The 23,555-nt window shown below is 44.5% G+C and overlaps 2 protein-coding genes and 1 long non-coding RNA gene across 3 annotated transcripts; 1 reads left to right on the forward strand and 2 right to left on the reverse strand.

The window, feature by feature from the left end:
* Window positions 1–9,984: 9,984 nt before the first annotated feature.
* On the forward strand, window positions 9,985–14,658 carry LOC148976936 (uncharacterized). The gene is made up of 4 exons (XM_089117464.1): window positions 9,985–10,462; window positions 11,119–11,706; window positions 11,798–11,985; window positions 13,962–14,658. Exons 1-4 carry the CDS (start codon window positions 10,115–10,117, stop codon window positions 14,503–14,505), a joined length of 1,668 nt encoding a protein of 555 aa, XP_088973590.1. The 5' UTR covers window positions 9,985–10,114; the 3' UTR covers window positions 14,506–14,658.
* On the reverse strand, window positions 14,148–17,431 carry LOC148976937 (uncharacterized). Its single transcript, XR_016145676.1, has 2 exons — window positions 17,145–17,431; window positions 14,148–14,185 (listed from the first exon to the last, which is right to left on the reverse strand). It is a non-coding gene; the product is annotated as an uncharacterized LOC148976937 (long non-coding RNA).
* LOC148976938 (uncharacterized) lies at window positions 14,780–16,790 on the reverse strand. Its single transcript, XM_089118145.1, has 2 exons — window positions 16,781–16,790; window positions 14,780–16,567 (listed from the first exon to the last, which is right to left on the reverse strand). The coding sequence occupies exons 1-2, from the start codon at window positions 16,788–16,790 to the stop codon at window positions 15,276–15,278; spliced, it is 1,302 nt and encodes a 433-aa protein (XP_088974271.1). The 3' UTR covers window positions 14,780–15,275.
* Window positions 17,432–23,555: the final 6,124 nt, after the last annotated feature.

Here is a 23,555-nt window from a genome sequence, read left to right on the forward strand (position 1 = left end):
GTCCAGCTCTCCAGAGTTTGAATGCTCTTCCCCGCTGGTTCCGTCCAGCTCTCCAGAGATTGTATGCTCTTTACCGCTGGTTCCGTCCAGCTCTCCAGAGACTTTATGCTCGTCACTGCTGGTTCCGTCCAGCCCACCAGAGACTGTAAGCTCTTCACTGCTGGTTCCGTCCAGCCATCCAGAGACTGTAAGCTCTTCACTGCTGGTTCCGTCCAGCCCACCAGAGACTGAACGCTCGTCACTGCTGGTTCCGTCCAGCCCACCAGAGACTGTAAGCTCTTCACTGCTGGTTCCGTCCAGCCCACCAGAGACTGTAAGCTCTTCACTGCTGGTTCCGTCCAGCCCACCAGAGACTGTAAGCTCTTCACTGCTGGTTCCGTCCAGCCCACCAGAGACTGTAAGCGCTTCACTGCTGGTTCCGTCCAGCCCACCAGAGACTGTAAGCTCTTCATTGCTGGTTCCGTCCAGCCCTCCAGAGACTGTATGCTCTTCACTGCTGGTTCCGTCCAGCTCTCCAGAGACTATATGCTTTTCACTGCTGGTTCCGTCCAGTCCTCCAGAGTCTGTGTGCTCTTCACTGCTGGTTCCGTCCAGCCCTCCAGAGACCGTCCAGACCGTCCAGCCAGAGACCGTCCAGACCGTCCAGCCAGAGACCGTCCAGACCGTCCAGCCAGAGACCGTCCAGCCCGTCCAGCCAGAGACCGTCCAGCCCGTCCAGCCAGAGACCGGCCAGACCGTCCAGCCAGAGACCGGCCAGACCGTCCGGCCAGAGACCGTCCAGACCGTCCAGCCCGAGACCGTCCAGACCGTCCAGCCCGAGACCATCCACTCCCCATCTGCCCTTCACCCGGGGCCTCAACCCAAATATTTTTTGGGGGGGGGCCCAGTGTCCCAGCCACGGCCGCCCGAAGGGCTCTCACCGCCGTGGCCGCCCGAAGGGCTCTCACCGCCGTGGCCTCCCGAAGGGCTCTCACCGCCACGGCCGCCTGAAGGGCTCTCACCGCCGTGGCCGCCCGAAGGGCTCTCACCGCCGTGGCCTCCCGAAGGGCTCTCACCGCCACGGCCGCCTGAAGGGCTTTCACCGCCGTGGCCTCCCGAAGGGCTCTCACCGCCACGGCCGCCTGAAAGGCTCTCACCGCCGTGGCCTCCCGAAGGGCTCTCACCGCCGTGGCCTCCCGAAGGGCTCTCACCGCCGTGGCCTCCCGAAGGGCTCTCACCGCCGTGGCCGCCCGAAGGGCTCTCACCGCCGTGGCCTCCCGAAGGGCTCTCACCGCCACGGCCTCCTGAAGGGCTCTCTCCGCCGTGGCCACCCGAAGGGCCCTGGCCACGCCCTCATCCTGCTCCGCCCTGGCCACGCCCTCATCCTGCTCCGCCCTGGCCACGCCCTCATCCTGCTCCGCCCTGGCCACGCCCTCATCCTGCTCCATCCTGGCCACGCCCTCATCCTGCTCCGCCCTGGGGGGCTTCCTGCGCCTGACCACGTCCTCCACGGCCTCCAGGGCGCCCACCCCCCCTCCCCGCGGATGTTACGGCGTGAGGTCACGCCTACCGGGAGGGGGGAGTGATGTCACAGTCTTCGTCTTCACCTGTTTGTCTCGTCATCTGCACCACGCTTCCCCGGATCCTTTTGTTTCCTCTCCTGATCTCACTCCCTCATCAGCCACCTGTTCCTCGTCTGCTCGTCATCATTTTCACCTGTTTGCACTCCATTTAGTTTGATTCCTCTGTCTATTTAGTTCCATCATTTTCAGTCTGTCTTGGTCAGTCGATGTTTATGTTACCCGATGTGTGCTCCTGTTTACCTGCCTTCCTGCCTGTATGTTTAAAATAAACCCGTGTTTGATGTTAATCTGGATTCCTCCCGCTCCTTCGTCCTGCACTCCTGCACCCCTGCACCACACCCCGTGACAGAATGACCTATTTTAGAACATTTTTCATTTATAGGGCGCACCGGATTATAAAGCACATACTGCTTAGATACTATAAAGATACTGCAGTCAAACGTTTGACTGGGTTTGCGTTATGCATCCAATATGTGCTAAAGGCTAAAGGGAATATAGTGAGTGCGCGGCGCCGGAGGTAAGGCGTTTATTTAGTAAGCATGAGAGAGCTGAAGCGGGCAGGTACATTCGCAGCCTGACTCATAAGAGTATTCAATGTGCGCGGCTCGCTAACAGCAACAGTTGGCTGATTTGAATGAGACGAACCGGTTACTGTGAATGGGGAGCGCTTTATGCGCGAGCAGCACCGGGGACAGTGTGTCTGTTAAGAGTGAGCGCTCGTGAGCGGGCACGTGATTTACACACATAAAAATACGTAATGCTTTTTTTTCTTCGTCATTTTCTTTGCTTTATTGACGGTAGTCCAGTGTTCCCCTTTGTGTTTGACGGTTTCGCCTGGTTCCGCAAGGAAGTTAGAGAAAATAGAGGAGTCAAAGGTTATATGACGGCATAGACGGGCGACGAAACGGAAATAGGAAAACGTCCCGTGTCTTCGAATTAAACTATAAATTTCTCCGTATTTGAAAGTTGGTGAAAACTGTCGGGATAATGTAAGTACACATCTAATAGAAATATATAACATAGATACAGTTATTTCTGCTATTTTTAAAGCAGAAAAAATACATATTGTGGCTTTAAGGAATAATGTAGGCCTAATTTTAGTTTTACAGTAATTTATGGGTTATTATTATTTGTTACTTACCTTTCAAAATAGTGTATTATTCTTTTCTGAAAACATAAAAAAATACAGAGTCTCTAATAAGTGTGAATAGGTGAAAAACAACATGATTCCTAAATTGATCTGATGACATGTACAATAAAGAATAATGTAGCCTTATGTGCCTTTACAGAGCAGTCTCATCCCAAGGCGTCGTATAACTGACGTCTTGGGACGTCTTTTGACCATGCGTCAACATCTGCCGTTTTAGGGTACCCTTTAATGTCGATGACGTTAGATGATGTTATCGGATCTTAAACCAACCTACCCCTAAACCTACCCCGTCATGTAACTGACGTTAAAGGGTACCCTAAAGGCTGATGTTGATGTATGGTCAAAAGACGTCCCAAGACGTCAGTGATATGACGTCTTGGGATGAGACTGTGTTGGCCTTTATATTTTTACAGTCCATTTTCGCTGCTGTTATTTGCATTTTATTATTATTTAATTCTGAATATAGACACAAAAGTAACACGATCCCTTTAAAAACGCGAAAATTAGAAAAAACGTGTTGTCCCTCCCTTTGGCCAGAAATATGTTCATTAGGTCAAATAATGGATTTGGATGACTGACGTAATCATCAGATCATCAGGAGTCTATGACTTTATATAAAAAAAAAAAACATTTTAAGTATCCTTTGGCCAGATAAATGGGTAATATCAGATCAGATATGCCGTATGGCTGATGTAACGTCAGAAGTAGTCAATCAGTATGTGTAGAAAGTTCAAGATTGAGGACTCTTTAGCAAGAAATATATTCAGTAGGTTAAAAAAGGACTTCTGTATGGCTGAGGTATCCTCAAAAGGAGAATTATGTATAAATGTTCAATAACAAGAACTTTTTGGCCAGAAATATCAGTAGGACCAATACTGTCTGGCTGATTTAACATCATGAGTCTTTGAGTATATGTAGTAAGTTCCCTTTTGGGGACCATTTGGCCAGAAATATTTTAAATGGGTCAAATACAGGATGGCTGACGTAACATCAAAAGTAGTCAATCAGAATGTATAGAAAATTCAATATTGAGTACTTTCTGGCCAGAAATATGTTCATCATGTTAAATATGGACAACTTAACACCAGGAGTCTCTGAGAAAAACCAAACATTTGAGGACCCTTTGGCCAGAAATATGTTCATTAGGTCAAAAATGGACTACTGCATGGCTAACGTAACATCAGAAGTAGTCAATGAGAATGTATAGAAAGTTCAATATTGAGGACTTTCTGGCCAGAAATATGTTCATCATGTGGACATATTTCATATTTATGGACAACAGTAGTCCGTGAGTTTATAGTAAAAAAAAAAAAAAAAACATTTGAGGACATACAGTATTTGACATTAGGTCAAATATGGACTACTCTATGGCTGAGATAACATCAGACAGGATTATATGCACTTTATTATCTTTACAACACATTCAAGAACTAAAACTTTTTCGAAATCCGTTGAAGCAACTCAATCACACTAAATGCGTCTTTATAGCATGCATGTGTATTGTCGTGTAATTTAAAAAAGTTAAAGTGAGTTTTTAGGGTAGGTTTAGGTGTGGGGTGGGCTGCGTGTGTATTATACGTTTGGGTATAATTAGTGGTGTGAGGTGTGTGTATTACACGCAAATTGACTGTGTATCAAATGCACACGAAAAATCATCTCATATGCCCTTAAAAACTCTTTTGCGTGTATAAATTACATGACAATACACGATGCATGTTATTTAAAAATAAAAATCAGTAAATATGTCCTTTGTTGCATTGTAATTCAAGAACTAGCTCAATAGAGAGATGTGCTATGGAATTTGCTATGCATTGCATTGTAAATACGATCAAGTGCTGTGCAATGAAGAATAAGTTATATGCAAATTTGTTTTAGTTCAATTCATTCAATAACTATACTCATTCCAAAGTGATTTCAAGAGATGTTCTATGCAATCTGCTTATGCACAGCATTGCACAGACGATCAAGCGTTGTGCATTGAAAAAAATACATATTAGTAAATATGTCCTTTGTTGCATTGTATTGAATTCAATAACTAGCTCATTAGAGAGATCTACAATGGAATCTGCTATGCATTGCATTGTAAATACGATCAAGTGCTGTGCAATGAAGAATAAGTTATATGCAAATTTGTTTTAGTTCAATGCATTAAATAACTAACTCATTCCAAAGTGATTTCAAGAGACGTTCTATCCAATCTGCTTATGCACAGCATTGCACAGACGATCAAGCGTTGTGCATTGAAAAAATACATATTAGTAAATATGTCCTTTGTTGCATTGTATTGGATTCAATAACTAGCTCATTAAAGAGATGTGCAATGGAATTTGCTATATTGCATTGTAAATACGATCAAGTGCTGTGCAATGAAGAATAAGTTATATGCAATTTTGTTTTAGTTCAATGCATTCAATAACTAACTCATTCCAAAGTGATTTCAAGAGATGTTCCATGCAATCTGATAATGCACAGCATTGCATAGATGATCAAGCTTTGTGCATTGAAAAATTACATATTAGTAAATATGCCTTTTGTTGCATTGTAATGGATTCAAGAACTAGCTCATTAGAGAGATGTGCAATGGAATTTGTTAGGCATTGCATTGTAAATACAATCAAGTGCTGTGCAATGAAGAATAAGTTATAAGTTGAGTTAGTTATTGAATGCATTGAACCAAACAAAATTGCATATAACTTATTCTTCATTGCACAGCACTTGATCGTATTTACAATGCAATGCCTAGCAAATTCCATTGCAAAACTAAAACAAAATTGCATATAACTTATTCTTCATTGCACAACACTTGATCATATTTACAATACAATGCCTAACAAATTCTATTGCACATCTCTCTAATGAGCTAGTTCTTGAAACCATTACAATGCAACAAAGCACATATTTACTAATTGGTAATTTTTCAATGCACAAAGCTTGATCGTCTGTGCAATGCATAAGAAGATTGCATGGAACATAAGCTTGAAATGAGGTATGAGGAAGGAGGTAGTGATTGAATGCATTGAACTAAAACAATATTGCATATAACTTATTCTTCATTGCACAGCGCTTGATCGTATTTACAATGCAGTGCCTAACAAATTCCATTGAACATTTCTCTAATGAGCTAGTTCTTGAATCCATTACAATGCAACAAAGCACATATTTACTAATATGTAATTTTTCAATTTACAAAGCTTGATCGTCTGTGCAATGCTGTGCATAAGCATATTGCATGGAACATAGTTTGAACGCACTTTGGGAGTGAGTTAGGTATTGAATGCATTGAATAAAACAAAATTGCATATAACTTATTCTTCATTGCACAGAACTTGATCGTATTTATCCGACGCCCCAGGATCGCATCTAACTCTCTTACCCTACCCCAGACCTAAACTTACCCGCGTCATCTAACTGACGCTTTACCTCATTGCCTCCTGATGCTATGTCCTTCTCATCCCAAAACGTCATCTAACTGACGCTTTTGACCATTCGTCAACATCCAACGTTTGACGATCCTAGGTGGGTAGGTTTAGGTCTGGGTAGGGTTAGGATTAGATAGCATCATCTAACTGAGGGTACCCCAAAACGTCAGATGCTGATGTATGGTTAAAAGCGTCTGTTATATGAAATATCATATCTTGAAATTTGACCTATAATGAACATATTTCTGGATAACGGGTCCTCAACATTTATTTTTTACAATGTAAACTCATGGACTTATGTTAAGTCAGCTATAGAGTTGTCCATATTTGACATAATGAACATATCTCTGGCCAGAAATTACCTGATATTGAACTTTCTATATTTGCTCATTGACTACATTTGATATTACGTCGGCCAGCCTGTATTTGGGTCATCAACATTTATCTTTTACTATGTAAATTCAAGGGCTCCTGATGTTGTCAGAAATTCAGTCAGACTATATCTGACACATTGAAAATCTTTCTGGACAAAGGGTCCCCAAAAGGCAACTTACTAATTATTCTCGTAGAATCTTTATGATGTTACCTCAGTAGTCCGTATCTGATCTATAGAAAATATTTCTTGCCAAAGTTTCCACCAAATGTTTTGTTACTATATGAACTCATAGACTTCGTCTGATGTCATGTCAGTCATACAGAAGCCCATATTTGACCTACTGAACATATTTCTGTCCAAATGGTGCCCAAAAGGAACCTTACTATATATTCTCATAGACTCTTTCTGATGTTACCTCAGTAATCCATAAACTGATCAATTGAACACATCTCTTGCCAAAGGGTCCTCAAAATGTTTTGTTACTATATAAACTCATTGACTATTGATGTTATGTCAGTTATTTAGTAGTCCATATTTGTCCTAATAAACATATTTCCGGCCAAAGGGTCATCAACATTTATCTTTTACTATGTAAATTCAAGGGCTCCTGATGTTGTCAGAAATTCAGTCAGACATCTGACCCATTGAAAATATTTCTGGCCAAAGGGTCCCCAAAAGTCAACTTACCATATTCTCATAGACTCTTTCTGATATTACCTCAGCCATACAGTAGTCCATATTTAAGCTACTGGGCATATTTATGGCCAAAGAGTACTCGATATTAAACGTTCTATACATATTGGCACCTTCTGATGTTAAGTCAGCCAGTAATCCATATTTGACCAAACAATATTTCTGGCTAAAGGGTCCCCAAAAGGCCACTTAGTAATTGTGTATAATCTTAGTAATCTTAGCCACTTAGTAATCTTTATAGTTCTGGTTCTGGTTATAACATTCTGATGTTATATTACATAGGTCAATTTTTGACCTCCATGAACACTTTTATGGTCCACGGGTACTTGATCTGTGGGTTAATATACCAAGAGATTTACATCTCATGATGTCATTTCAGCCAGACAAATATTTGACCTACTGAACATGTTTCTGGCCCAAAAGTACTTGACCTTGTACTTTCTATTCATCTTGAACTTTCCATACATACTCATAGACTCCAACAGATGCTTCCTAAGCCATAGAAAAGTCCATATCTGACCTATTGAATTCATTTCTGGTCAAAGGTTACTCAAAAGGTTTAAAACAATATAAACTTTTAGACTCCTTCTGATGTTATATTAGATATACATAGGTCAATTTTGACCTCCAGGAACACATTTATGGCACATTTCCAGAAGAAAATGTGAAGTGGAGCTTGAAGCGGCAAATCTCAGCACCCGGTTGCTAGGGTGTTCTGGGAAGTTGCTACGGGGTTCTGGGTGGTTGCTAGGTGTTTTTTTTAGGGTATTCTGGGTGGTTGCTATGGTGTTGCTATGCGGTTGCTAGGGTATTCTGTGTGGCTGCGAAGGTGTTGCTAGGCGGTTGCTGGGGTGTTCTGGGTGGTTGCTAGAGTGTTGCCAGATGGTTGTTGGGGTGTTCTGGTTTGTTTCTAGGGTGTTCTGGGTGGTTGCTAGGCTGTTGCTTGGTGGTTGCTAGGGTGTTCTGGTTGGTTGGAGATTTACTTCTCATGATGTCATTTCAGCCAGAAAAATATTTTACCTACTGAACATGTTTCTGGCCCAAAAGTACTTGATCTTGAACTTTCCATACATATTCATAGACTATGTTATAACATTCTGATGTTATATTACATAGGTCAATTTTTGACCTCCATGAACACTTTTATGGCCCACGGGTACTTGATCTGTGGGTTAATAGTTTCTTGCCCAAAAGTACTTGATCTTGAACTTTCCATACATACTCATAGACTCCAAGAGATGCTTCCTAAGCCATAGAGAAGTCCATATCTGACCTATTGACCTCATTTCTGGTCAAAGGTTCCTCAAAAGGTTTTAAACAATATAAACTTTTAGACTCCTTCTGATGTTGTAGTCAGAAGGAGTCTGACTATAACATCAGATAAAATAGATACATAGATAACTATAACATCAGATAAAATAGATACATAGATACATTTTTTATCTCTAGGAACACATTTATGGCACATTTCCAGAAGAAAATGTGAAGTGGAGCTTGAAGCGGCAAATCTCACCACCCGGTTGCTAGGGTGTTCTGGGTTGTTGCTACGGTGTTCTGGGTGGTTGCTAGGTGGTTTTTTAGGGTATTCTGGGTGGTTGATATATGTGCTGCTATACCGTTGCTAGGGTATTCTGGGTGGTTGCTAAGGTGTTCTGGGTGGTTGCTAGGGTGTTAAGAGGTGGTTGCCAGGGTGTTCTGGGTGGTTGCTAGGGTGTTGCTAGCTGGTTGCTGGGGTGTTCTGGTTCGTTGCTAGGGTGTTGCTAGGGTGTTCTGGTTGATTGGAGATTTACTTCTCATGATGTCAAGAAAAATAGGCAGAAAAATATTTTACCTACTGAACATTATTCTGTCCCAAAAGTTCTTGATCTTGAACTCATAGACTCCAATAGATGACTTAGACTTCTCTAAGCCATAGAGAAGTCCATATCTGACCTATTGAACTCATTTCTGGTCAAAAGTTCCTCAAAATAGTTTAAAAATATATAAACTTATAGATTCCTTCTGATGTTATATTAGCTATACATAGGTCAATTTTTGACCTCCAGGAACACATTTATGGCCCACGGGTACTTGATCTGTTCATGATGTCATTTCAGCCAGACAAAAATTTGACCTCCTTCTGATGTTCTATAAGATATACATTGGTCAATTATATTAGATATACATAGGTCAATTTTTGAGCTCCAGGAACACATTTATGTCCCACGGGTACTTGATCTGTGGGTTAATAGATAGATTTACTTCTCATGATGTCATTGAACTCATTTCTGGTCAAAGGTTCCTCAAAAAGTTTTAAACAATATAAACTTTTAGACTCCTTCTGATGATATATTAGATATACATAGGTCCATTTTTGACCACCAGGAACACATTTATGGCACATTTCCAGAAGAAAATGTGAAGTTGAGCCTGAAGTGGCAAATCTCACCACCCGGTTGCTAGGGTGTTCTGGGTGGTTGCTAGGTGGTTGTTAGTTCTGGGTGATTGCTATGGTGTTTTTATGTGGTTGCTAGGGTATTCTGGGTGGTTGCTAAGGTGCTAATGTTGCTAGGTTGTTGCTAGGCTGTTGTCAGGTTGTTCTGGATGGTTGCTAGGGTGTTGCTAGGTGGTTGCTGGGGTGTTCTTGGTGGTTGTTCGTGGGGGTTTCTGGGTGGTTGCTAGGGTGTTGCTAGGGTGTTTTAGGTCGTTACTATGGTATTCTGGGTAGTTGCTATGGTGTTACCAGGTGGTTGGTAGTGTTCAAATATGGTTACTTTCTATAGACCCTTTGCAACCACGTGACCACGACCACGTGACGACGCCATGCTGGACGGCAACATCACTGGATGCACAGGCTAAACACAGTAGTAGATGAGCGGGAAATTTGATTAGTTTTTAAAACAGTTTAACTTAGTATAAGATACCACTAAACTGCATGGCTTCTTCTACTGAAAAAGTTGTCGTGCCGTTATCGGTCGAGGTAGGGCATCTGCTAGGTCCTCACAAAGAGCGGTATTTGGAGAAGTTAGAGATCGCCGGTTTGGATACCGACCCATACCTTCTTCCTCCCTCAGCTTTTACGGAGCTCATTAAATCAACGGATCTGCCCGACTTCGGCCCACACGATTTGTACCACTATGTGGTAAACGGGGTATCGCCATACACGGGAGCTGATCTCAAAGCATTTAAAAGTCTGGATGCTTACCAGTTCTTTGTAGCTGGCTGGGTAACAGGTACGCGATGCTACGCTAACGGCGGGGGGAGCTACCTCATAATGGCAAAGGTAAGACATCAATATATGGTTTATTTTGTATTAATATCTATTTTTTACTTAAGTAAATATTTATATAACACGTAGCCTATGATTTTAGAGGACATTGTCGGCCGTGGCTTTTAAATGGATGCCTGGACCATAGACTGTAAAAAGGCCTGGACGCATCCCTGCTCTGGGAAGTGCAGTCATTAATGATCGATCACACTTTAATCCATGCAGTAAACCACGGAGTATCCGTGATCAGTAATAGCCACATATAATTGAAACATTTAGCCATCTTTATGTTGTTATATTTACTGTAGCCTATGTTAAAATTTGACCTGGTAAACACAGCGTTGTGATTAAGATGTATTCACAAGGTGCATTTATGGTGTCACTGCAACAGTAAACAATAACATTTATGTAAGAATAATGTTTTTATGGCACTTTTTAATGTAGGTGCATTATAGCCAGTAAACCACGGAGTGTGATCAGTAGGCACACATAATTGTAACATCTAGCCATCTTTATCTGTGATATTCACTGTAGCCTATGTTAAAATTTGACCTGTTAAACAGCATTGTGATTAAGATGTATCCACAAGGTGCATGTATGGTGTCACTGCAGAAGTAAACAATAACATACATGTAAGAATAATGTATTTATGCCACTTTTTGTAATTGTAGGTGCATCATAGCCAGTCACTGTCTGAAACCCAACTTCAACCATGGGTATCTTTGAAGAAGGATGGGACAGTTTTGTGTGGCCACTGTACATGTAAAGCGGGCCTGGGAGAGGTGTGCTCCCACGTAACAGCTTTGCTGTACGCAATAGACTCTGCTGTCAAACATCTGGGAGACAAAAGCTGCACTGATGGGCCCAGACAGTGGGGACTTCCTCCTTTGAAAGCAGGCAAGGCTTTGTACGAAGAAGGGTCAGGAATTGATTTCTCAAATCCTGCCAAAAAGCGTTGTGGTGTAAACAACCAAAGCCATTCAGGTTGTCCTTCTGGGAAAAAAGTGGGTGTGTCTGCAGCAGCTATAGAAGAATTCTACAAGGCTCTGGATAATGCAACTCCAAACCCTTCTGAGAAGAGTGGTATACTACGCATATTGCCGCACTACTGTAAACAGTTTCAACCAAAGGTGGTGTCTCTGGGTCTACCACATCCCCTGACCGAGTTATACAGTGCTCAGAACCGGAAGCTGTCTGCCTCGGACCTTGAGAAGAAATGTGATGCAGTATTTAATGATATGGAAGTCACACCAGAGCAGGTATAGTCATCCCTCTTAATCTCATATGACTAAAATGTGCTTGAAGGTGTCATGTCATTAATTTCATCTTCTATAATTTACAATGTTGTAGGCAGTAAGAGTTGAGGAAGAGACACGACAACAGGGAAAGTCAAGGCTATGGTTTGACATGAGGGCTGGTAGGGTGACGGCATCTAGGTTCAAGTCAGCTGCAAGGACAGACCCTACAAATCCTTCAAAATCCCTAATTAGGCAGATCTGTTACCCTGACCTATGCAGATTTTCTACAGTTGCAACCAGGCATGTGTGACATAATGACACAAACAAAGATGTGCTTTGAACTTATGTTTCAACAATGGAAATGTATACATGTTGTGTTCTAATGTAGAGGGCCCCAGCTTTCTTAAAAAAAAAAAAAAACATCAAAGAAACAAACACAAGACAAAGAAATGTTTATCATTGGAAAATTTATTGCAGTCAGTATTACAAATTATCAACATTAAATTACAAACATGCATCCCTCTTTGAGTGCCCTTACCTATTTTTAATAACTTAAACTTCCAACATGCCAGCTGTGTGGAAAAAAAGACTCACGTCAGTATTGAATTCTCTTTCAGGCTTGAAAAAAACATAACACGTACAAATTATGCCAAAATGTCAGTTTTGTTGAGTGTCCTCATAAGATCAGTCTTAAATGATTTAAATAAAGTTTTAAATTAACATAGAGAGTGAAGTGCACACTGCCGCAACAGCTTTTTATAAGCGATGTAAAAAAAATTGTTTTCAAATTAGCGCCAATTCAAGGCACAATAACAAAACAGTGCTGCTACGCACGACCACCATTAAAGGGATAGTTCACTTTGAAATTAATTTTTGATGTGTTTTATATCTTACCTCAAGGGCATCCAAGATCTTGGTGTCTTTGTTTCCACAGCATTTTGAACTTTGACATTTTTCGGTCAAACCGTTCTTGTCTGTCAGGCATATAATGGAGGTCTATGGGGTCCACCTCAGAGCATGCACAGAGAAGTCCAAATTAAACATGATTTAATGACTCGTAAATGTAAGTACACATTGATGGACTAAGACCAATCCAATGTCCAACTTGACCGAACTGAACCGTGTCCAATGTTCCGTCGGTAGTGATCGCTTGTGTGTGTACGTTACTCAATGTTTACACATAGATTTTGGACGTTTTACCTTTCACTAAACATATTTAGATATATCGAAATAGTAAAACTTCCGAAATCTCTGTGTAAACAATAAGTGACGTACATGCGCAAGCGATCACTACCGACGGAATGTTGGACACGGTTCAGTTCGGTCCAGTTGGACATTGGATAACTGATTCAGATCACTTGGATGTGGCTGTGGCTACACAAGGTAAAAACGATATAAATATTGTTCGTTTTCTCACACAAACCTCTCGTTTCGTGTCTTAGGCCATCAATGTGTACTTACATTTACGAGTCATTAAATCATGTTTAATTTGGACTTCTCTGTGCATGCTCTTTGAGGTGGTGACCATAGACCTCCATTATATGACTGACAGACAAGAACGGTTTGACCTAAAAATGTCAAAATTGAAAATACTGTGGAAACAAAGACATCTACATCTTGGATGCCCTTGAGGTAAGATAAAACATACCAAAAATGAATTTCAAAGTGAACTATCCCTATAATGCATGCCCGTGCAAACGCGCATTTTACTTTTGCCTTTAAATTAGTGAAATTTATCTTCACTGTCACATCCCTACTCCTAAGGACTGAAGTTTGAACTTAAAAATAAATTGTGGCACAGGCATATCACTTATTCTCCTCATTTATTCTAAGTGAAATAATTGATCTATTTTTCAGGGGTGAATGTCTGTATACATTTTTAAAATTATATATTTATGGTAGAATCAAATGTTGTTTGTCTTTTGTATTGCCTTATCTACAACACATGAGTGTAATAAGATAAAGGCAGTACAGGAGAGAGACATTTATTTGATTTCAATGAAATCAAAAAGCCAAAATATTGGCATATCGAATATTGGCCAACATCTAATATTGTGCATCCCTATTCCTGTTATATTTAATTCACATATTTGTAAACGACTATGATAGAATAAGAATATGATACAAGAGAATATTATGTGCTATTAAAATTAGGCCAATTTTGGGTACTGACATCTATAGTACTTATAGTTCTTAGGAAATGAGAGAACAAATCCAATGAAAAGAGCACTCAAAGAGTTACGATGACTTAATAACATTATTTTTCTAATTTACAGATGGGGATGTGAACATGAACAAAAAGCCAGAGAAACGTATGAGGCGTACGCTGCACAACATCATCAAGACCTAAGTGTTCGTGATGCCGGTCTCCACATTGATACCTCCCGTCCCTACCTTGGAGCATCTCCAGATGCCTTGGTGTCCTGCTCCTGCTGTGGCGATGGTATTTTGGAAATCAAGTGCCCACACTGTGCCAAAGACACCGGAGTCCTCAGTGCCACTGAAAAGAAACATTTCTGCATTGAGAACACAGATGGTACACATGCACTTAACAGAGATCATCAATACCACTACCAGGTGCAAGCCCAGTTGTTTGTTACGAGGCAAAAGTTTTGTGACTTCATGGTGTGGTCTACATCTGATTTTTTCATTCAGAGAATTTTTCCTGATGCTGACTTTTTTACAGAAGCAGTGCAGAATGTCGAGTCTTTCTATAGGTCAGCCATTTTATCCGAGTTATTGGCTAAGAAGTATACATGCCCAGATAGACTGCTGTCAGACAAAACACAGTCCACAGACTCACAAGAATTGGAGGAGTAGTAGGGTGTTGTTCAAAACGAAGTGAACAACGAGAATTGTTGGCTCTTTGTAAATTATAGTGTTGTCTAGACCTACTCTATTTGTAAAGTTTTTCGAAATAACTCTTGTTATGATTTGATACTACTAATAAAATTGAATTGAATTATTTAGTAAGATTTGCCCGTGTGTAATTCTACATACATTTAATATCCTTTTATAAGGGACAACAGGACGGTCAAAAGGTTGAGCGCTGGTTTATTTTACAAAAAACATCTTTCAACACGTTTATAAAAGCCAACCTAAATTACATAATGTACACTCATATACAACTTCTTTTATCAATCAATCAATCAAATTTTATTTGTTGAGCGCTTTACATCAACCAAAATGTGCACAAGGCGCTTTCCAGTAAAAACATCAATAAACAACAATATATAAAAACATAAGAGTAGATAAAATAGCAGTTGAAACAGGACGGAAGCTACATATTAAAAGCTTGTCTGAATAGACGTGTTTTCAACTGCGATTTATAATGTTTGTCCTGCATGTTTCAGTTAAATACATGTGAATGTGTTAGGGAACTGACACATGACAATTTTTACTTTTTCCAATATAGGTTCTATGCAACTTATAACTTAACTCATTTCATTTCAGCTGATTTTAATGGATAAGTAAAGAATTGATTGTTAATGTGCTAGTACAACTATTTACACTGGAAATTGTTACTCAAAGTGCTTTCAAAAAACGTAGAAACCTCTCTGTTAAAGAATAACTGGGGTTTTTTTTTTCAGCTAATCTATTGGCACCACTGAGGGGCACAGATTCGTTAGGGCACAAGCCACTCTAACTATTTTGTCAAGAGAAGTGAACTCCTCTTCTTCTGATGACTTAATCAGAAGACTAATGGGCACAGGTCCATGCAACATTCTGTACTTGGATCGTGCTTGACCAATTACCCTCTCAACGTGTATGCGGACTGCTGCAAGTTTTCTGGAATCTTCCAGTTCGACAGCGCCCAGCTGTTTTTTCCCCCGTGTAAAGGCAGGAGTTTCAACCCTTGCACAGTACAAGCCAACTTGTTCCTGAATCCTAAAGCCACGGTCTGCTAGGATCAAGTCTCCTGGTAGGAGATTATCCAAAAACCCACTGTTTGCTGTAATGTGAGCATCAGTTGACCGCCCACCCCAGCCCTTGGAGATGAAGGAGATTATCCCTTGTGGAGTTATACCTATTAGGTATTTTATGGTGTTGTGTGATTTATACTGAGAGTATGTCTGGGCCCTTGCCTTCAGATCTTTAGGTCTGTCAATGGTAATTTCAAAACAGTCTATTACTGACATGCATTGCTTGAAAGACTTTCTGAAACACATTGGCAGAGATGTTTGGACATCATCTCTGTCAGGCCATACCACACACACAGGTACTAAGTTGTCATTTAGTATATTAATGACATTTGTAAAAACTCTTGAAATTGTGGACATATGAACACCAAACAGATATGACAAAAAAGCAATCGGCAGGTTAAGCCTGATCCTCATTAATGTCAACAGTAGCTGGTGGAAGATGGTGATGTTTGCTGTATTCTTAAGTAAGGGAGTTATTAAGTCAATCACAGCCATAAACACTTTATAGTTGGGCAGTCCTGTAAAGGTTTTAAGTTTGTCGCTGTTTTCAAAAGTGCTCTGTTCCAGGTCTGAGGGCTTCAGCTTCTCCTTCAGAGCAAACGTATCACCCCGGAGTTGCTGACACTCAAATTCAAGAGACTCAATGTAGTCTGAAGTGAGGTTGGTTTGGCACATTGCATCACATTTACCATTAGTTTCACTGATACTAGCCTCTTCTACAATCGCCTCCTCTACAATCTCGTCCTCAACCTCATGTAAAACATTCATCTCAGCTGACAGATTGAGAAGTGCCCTGGCAGCTTCACGTTTGGATGACTCCTGACGCTTTTTTTTCTTCATTGCCTCTCTGACCTCATACTTCCCTAGACTGCCCAGGGCTCGCCGCTTCTCAGGGGACTTGGTGTGCGCAAACACTGACGGCACATAATCAGGGGATAAAGGGTCATCACTCTTCTTTCCTGATAAAAGAAATCAACTGCCTGAGAGTACCACCAAGAGGGAGCTTAGAACCATTGTCCCAGCCCATATAACTATCCTGACACTTCATCCATTTTCTATTTGTTCAGTAAATTCCTGTTAAATGACAAAAACAAACTCTGGATGGGAAAGGTGTAATTCACAATCACTTTGGAAATCAACTATATAATCAGACAAACTTGTACACAGTTTACCTGTCAGCATTTTAACAGTTTGTATCCAGCTGCCAGCTAACGTTAACTGTCAAGTGTAGTGTTAAAAAGCCTCACAGGCACAATGTTTATGTTGCCTCTAACGTAAGTTTATGAGCATCAGAGAGAAGCATAGACATTTAAATGCAAAATCTGCGTTGTTTATTTTTTGTATGAGATAACGTTACAGATGACACTGTTAGAGACGGACGATCAGTGTGAATGGGTAGACTGCACAGCCTTACGCTAGCTGGTAGCACTTGCTCATTAATGTTAAATGACAATTTGACTGGGTCTCCATTTGGACATGAATGACGGTATGGTATTACAAAAAATGAATTACACGTAACTAGGAAATGATTCTTACCTTGTAAAAAATGCTCGCTGCAAATCCTGGAGTACTTGGAGGGCTGCCAGTCCTTTCGTCTGATAGCAGCAATCCATCGATGCCTTCTCTCCCCATCAAATGGAATGCGATAAAAGGATGTATTGGCTTTACCCTGTCTATTTGCACACCCCACGGCACAACACGAAATAACCATTTTATACGAAGAACGAACACAAACACGTACTAGTTTGGCTTGCCGTCCGTCTACAGAATAGCTCTTCCGCCGTCCGTCATGGCGTTCAGAATTCGCGCGAGTAGAGCGTGACGTCACGTGCAAAGGGTCTATAATGTTTTTGGCATGATTTAGCTCTTAACTAATCGATTCTTTTATTCCATTTCTTGTTTATATTGTTTGAAACCTTTTGAGGACCCTTTTACCATAATAATATAAACGTATAGACTCCTTCTGATGTTGTATTAGCTATACATGGGTCAATTTTTGACCTATGTAACACATTTATGGCACATTTCCAGAAGAAAATGTGAAGTGGTGCTTGCAGTGGCAAATCTCACCACCCGGTTGCTAGGGTGTTCCCGGTGGTTTCTACAGTGTTCTGGGTGGATGTTAGGTGGTTGTTAGGGTATTCTGGGGTGTTGCTAGGTGGTTGCTAGGGTGGTTGCTAGGTGGTTGCTGGGTGGTTGCTAGGGTGTTGCTAGGTGGTTGCTAGGCTGGTCTGGCTGGTTGCTAGGGTGTTGCTAAGGTGTTCTGGGTGGTTGCTAGGCGGTTGGTAGTGTCCAAATTACTATAGAGTTTTTATAATGTTTTTGGCAATTGATTTCTGAAAAACTTATGGACTTAAGTTTTTCAGAAATAATTTCAATAAGTCAGATGTGGACAATTCTATATGGCCTAGGAACCATCATAAGGAGTCAATGAGTATGTAGAAAGTTCAAGATCAAGTACACATGGGCAAGAAATATAGTCTGTAGGTCAAATATCTGTCTGGCTAAAATAACATGATAAGAGGTCATTCTGTATAGTTGTCACAGACTAGAAGGACACAGATGGATGAGGGTAACCAGGTTTATTGACACAGATGATATGGTAGACAGCAGGTGAGTAGATAATAAATAAAGTTCAGTAATCGATCGGGAAACAGTCTGATGAAGTATATCTTATCTTGAGCAGGGTTGGAAGATGGAGAGCTGATGCAGCAGACGGATGAGCAGCGGGAGACCGGGGACCAGGAGCGGAGAAGGAGCAGACAGGACGACAGTAAGCAGGTAAGTAGATCTCAAAACCAGGGTTTAGAGTAGCGGGAGTCTGTAGCCGGAGTGTCGACGAGACCAGACGGTGAGTGACTGTGAGGAGTGAGTTTATAAAGGGAGGATGATTGGGACGGTGATTGATGTGGGCAGGTGACGGTGATTAGAAGGCTGGGGAGCTGGAACGAGTGGGCGGAGTGAAGGTGTCTGGTGCTGACGCAGATGGATCCGTGACAGTACCCCCCCCCCCACGGCCAGCTCCAGCTGGCAGACGGGACCGACGACGGGGACGACCACGGCCCCGGGGCGCTGGACGATCTGGGTGGGTGGTGTGAAAGTCCTGGAGTAAGGAGGGGTCCAGAATGTCCTCCCGGTTGACCCAACATCTCTCCTCAGCACCGAATCCCTCCCAGTCCACGAGATACTCCAAGCGGCCGCCCCGTCGTCGGGAGTCGAGGATCTCATGGACTCGATAGATGTTATCGTCTTCAGGATCTGCAGGAGGAGGGGGCACCTCCGCAGCACCAGACTCTGGGGAAGAAGGAGAGAGAGGGTTAGTGTAGGGCTTCAGCAAGGAGACGTGGAAGGTGGGTGCGATGCGGTAGTGAGCGGGAAGGACCAGCCGGTAGGTGACGGGGTTGATCTGCCTCTGTATCGCAAAAGGTCCGATGTATCTGGGACTCAGCTTCCGACAGGGCTGTCGGAGACGGATGTCCCGGGTGGATAGCCAGACCAGTTGTCCGGGAAGGTAGTGAGGGGTGTCGGAACGGCGTAGGTTGGCCTGGTTCTGGTGTCTCCGAACAGCCCGCTGGAGGTGAGTATGAGCTGAGTCCCAGACTCTCTCGCTCGTCTGGAACCAATGGTGGACTGCTGGGACGTCTGATGGTTCTCCTGACCAGGGGAAGAGTGGAGGTTGGTAGCCGAGTATGCACTGGAATGGGGTGAGTCCGGTGGTGGTTTGTCGGAGAGAGTTCTGTGCATACTCGGCCCAGGGCAGGTAACGACTCCAACAGTCCTGATGATCGTGGCAGTATGACCGCAGGTATCTCCCTATCTCCTGGATCTTCCGCTCAGTCTGGCCGTTTGACTGGGGATGATAACCCGAAGTGAGGCTGACGGTCACTCCCAGAAGGTTGAAGAAAGCCCTCCAGACACGGGAGATGAATTGGGGTCCTCGATCGGAGACAACGTCCTCTGGGATACCGAAGTTCCGGAAAATGTGCTGGAACAGCGCCTCCGCTGTTTCAAGGGCTGTAGGAAGGCCAGGAAGGGGGATTAGCTTGCACGCTTTAGAGAAGCGGTCTACTACTACTAGGATGCAGGTGTGATTGTCAGACACGGGCAGGTCAGTGACGAAGTCCACTCCGAGGTGGGACCAGGGTCGAGTGGGTATGGGAAGAGGGACCAGTTTGCCTTCTGGGAGATGACGGGGAACTTTGGCCATGGCACAGACTGAGCATCCTTTGACGAACCGGGAGACATCCTGGGCCATACCCGGCCACCAGTAGCGCTGTTGGACGAGCGAGAGAGTGGACTGGCTGCCTGGGTGTCCAGAGCCCGGCGAGGAGTGAACTGAGTCCATGAGGGACAGGCGTAAACGAGTTGGGACATAGACCCGTCCCTCAGGACCTCCCGGCGGAGCAGGTTCAAGCTGTGTGGCCTCGGCGATGTGCTCATCCATGCTCCACTGAATGGGGCTGACCACCACGGCTGGAGGGAGAATGGTTTCGGACTCCACAGGAGGGACCTCGGGTTGGAACTGACGTGAGAGGGAGTCTGCTTTCACATTCTTATCACCGGGGCGATAGGTGACTGAGAAATTGAAGCGTGTGAAGAACAGGGCCCAACGGGCTTGACGGGGATTGAGTCTCTTGGCCTCTCGGAGGTATTCAAGGTTACGATGGTCCGTGATCACAGTAAAAGGGTGTTGGGCTCCCTCCAGCCAGTGCCGCCATTCCTCCAGCGCGAGTTTGATGGCCAGTAACTCCCGGTTGCCGATGTCATAATTTTGCTCCGCCGGGGACAGTTTCTTGGAGTAGAAGGCGCATGGGTGGAGTTGAGGTGGGTTCCCCTGCCGCTGAGAGAGGACCGCTCCTACCCCCGAGATGGATGCATCCACTTCGACGAGGAACGGTAAGGCCGGGTCCGGAAGAGCCAGGGTAGGAGCGGAGCTGAAGGCGGACTTCAGGTCTTGAAAAGCGCGGGTGGCTTGGTCGTTCCAGGATAGAGACTTGGCCCCATTCTTGAGAAGGTCGGTGAGGGAAGAGCTGAGGGGACTGAAGTTCTGGATGAACCGGCGGTAGAAATTGGCAAACCCCAGGAAGCGCTGAAGCTCCTTACGGGTGGTGGGTTGGGGCCAGTGGAGTACCGCTTCCACCTTCCTCTGGTCCATGGTGATACCGTGGGGAGTGATGATGTAACCGAGGAATTGGATGGTGCTTTGGTGGAATTCACATTTCTCCAGTTTGAGATAGAGGTGATAGTCTCGGAGCCGGTTGAGTACTGTTTGAACGTGATGGATATGAGAGGTCAGGTCGGGGGAGTAGATGAGGATATCGTCGATGTAAATGATGACAAACTGGTTGAGGAGATCGCGGAATATCTCATTCATGAAACCTTGGAAGATGGCGGGTGAGTTGGACAATCCGAAGGGCATCACGAGATATTCGTAGTGCCCCGCGGGGGTGATGAAGGCGGTCTTCCACTCATCTCCTTCCCGGACGCGGATGAGGTTGTAGGCACTACGAAGATCTAGCTTGGTGTAAATGGATGCCCCTCGGAGTTGTTCCAGGGCGGCTGGGACCAGAGGAAGAGGATAGCGGAATTTGACAGTAGCTTGATTGAGGGTACGGTAGTCGATGCAGGGGCGCAAGCCTCCATCCTTTTTCCCCACGAAGAAGAAGCTCGAAGCGGCAGGGGACACAGATGGTCAGATGAATCCGTGGTCGAGAGCCTCCTGGATATACTCCCCCATGGCCTTCTGTTCCGGGATGGACAGAGGGTAGATCTTACCCCGCGGTAGGACCGCCCCGGGCAGCAGATCGATCGCGCAGTCCCATGGCCGATGTGGAGGTAGGGTGGTCGCTTGGTGTTTATCGAAGACATCCTGGAACGCCCGGTAGGGAGAAGGAATCTCGGGAGGATGTCCAGCAGGTGGCCTATCCACGGAGGTGGTGGAGAGAGGAACGATCGGAGTGGTGGTATGAGCGGAGGTCCTCGTCACCGATGGCAGGCAGTGATGGAAGCAGTCCTCCCCCCACCGTAGAATCTCGCCGGTGGACCACTGGACATGCGGGGAGTGGGTCTCCAACCAGGGGCGCCCCAGGATGATCTCGGCCGTGGAGCCCTCCAGCACCAGGAAAGAGATCTCCTCCTTATGAAGCCAGCCGATCTCCAGCCCCAGGTCGGGACTACGATGTCCGACCCGGCCGCGCCCCAGAGGTTGACCGAGGATGGTTTGTACTTGCAGTTTGTGGGGAATGGATCGTTGCCTGGTTTGTAGCCGGTTTAAGGTGGACAGAGAGATGAAATTGGCCGCTGATCCGGAGTCGATCAGCGCCTGAACTGAAAGGGAACGGTTCAGATATGTGAGAGTGGCCGCAGTACATTTCAAGGGGGAAATGGGTAGTGGTAGGTGGACTGTACTCACAGCGGGTCGGGGCGGACGAATGGGGCAGGTGGCGAGCAGGTGACCGGAGGCTCCACAGTATAGGCACAGACCGTTGGTGATGCGCCGATTTCTCTCGGACACTGGCAGTCGCGAGGTACCAATGTCCATCGGCTCTGGTGCTGGAGGACTGTGATGACGGGATGCTGGACGAGGAGGTGGGAGTGCAGGGCTGTCGAGCTGGCAGGCAGTGCGGCGCTGATCGATGCGAATGGATCGCTGGATGATGCTCTCTATTCCCACGGTGTCGTCATAGATCGCGAGCTGAAGACGGATGTCTGAATTCAAGCCATGACGGTATGCGGTGATGAGCGCGCTCTCGTTCCACCCGAGAGTGGCGGCGAGGGTGCGGAACTGCAGGGCGTAGGAGGCAACTGACGATCTCCCTTGCCGCAACCGGTACAGCTGGTCTTGCACCGAGATGGAATGTGCAGACTGCGAGAATACCTCGATGAAATGACCGGAGAAAGCAGCAAACATCCGAGTAACTGGACCTCGATCTTTCCACAGGGCATGAGCCCAATTGAGCGCTCGACCTCGCAGGAGTGAGATGAAGAAGGCGACCTTAGATCGTTCGGTGGGGAATGCGGACGGATTCATCTCCATGTAGAGCTCGCACTGCAGGAGGAAGCCGCTGCACTCCTCCTCCTCGCCAGAGAAGGGCGCTGGTTGGGCCATGGGACTGGCAGAGGCAGATGGGGAAGAAGTGGTGACGGTGGCCGTGGAGAGTGCTGAAGCGCTGGTCCGGGGAATGGTAGGAGAGGGTGGGGTCGGTGTAGCGCTGGTGCTCGGGGTAGGCTGCAGCATGTTGTTGGTCTGGTCTTCTGTCACAGACTAGAAGGACACAGATGGATGAGGGTAACCAGGTTTATTGACACAGATGATATGGTAGACAGCAGGTGAGTAGATAATGAATAAAGTTCAGTAATCGATCGGGAAACAGTCTGATGAAGTATATCTTATCTTGAGCAGGGTTGGAAGATGGAGAGCTGATGCAGCAGACGGATGAGCAGCGGGAGACCGGGGACCAGGAGCGGAGAAGGAGCAGACAGGACGACAGTAAGCAGGTAAGTAGATCTCAAAACCAGGGTTTAGAGTAGCGGGAGTCTGTAGCCGGAGTGTCGACGAGACCAGACGGTGAGTGACTGTGAGGAGTGAGTTTATAAAGGGAGGATGATTGGGACGGTGATTGATGTGGGCAGGTGACGGTGATTAGAAGGCTGGGGAGCTGGAACGAGTGGGCGGAGTGAAGGTGTCTGGTGCTGACGCAGATGGATCCGTGACAATAGTATCCTGATTTTCAAAGAACACTTTAGCCAGAAATATGTTCAGTAGTTAAAATAAGAACTCTTGTATGGCTTCAGTAACATCAAAAAGAGTTAATGAGTATGTTTAGAATGTTCAAGATCAAGTACTCGTGGGCCAGAACTATGTTCAGTAGGTCAAAAAGGAACCTATCTATAGCTCATGTAATATCAGAAGGAGTCTAAAAGTTTTTCTTGTTTAAAAACTTTTGA

The sequence above is a fragment of the Pimephales promelas genome, chromosome 12 (assembly GCF_988280905.1).
Source record: "Pimephales promelas chromosome 12, fPimPro1.hap1.1, whole genome shotgun sequence".
NCBI lineage: Eukaryota > Metazoa > Chordata > Actinopteri > Cypriniformes > Leuciscidae > Pimephales > Pimephales promelas.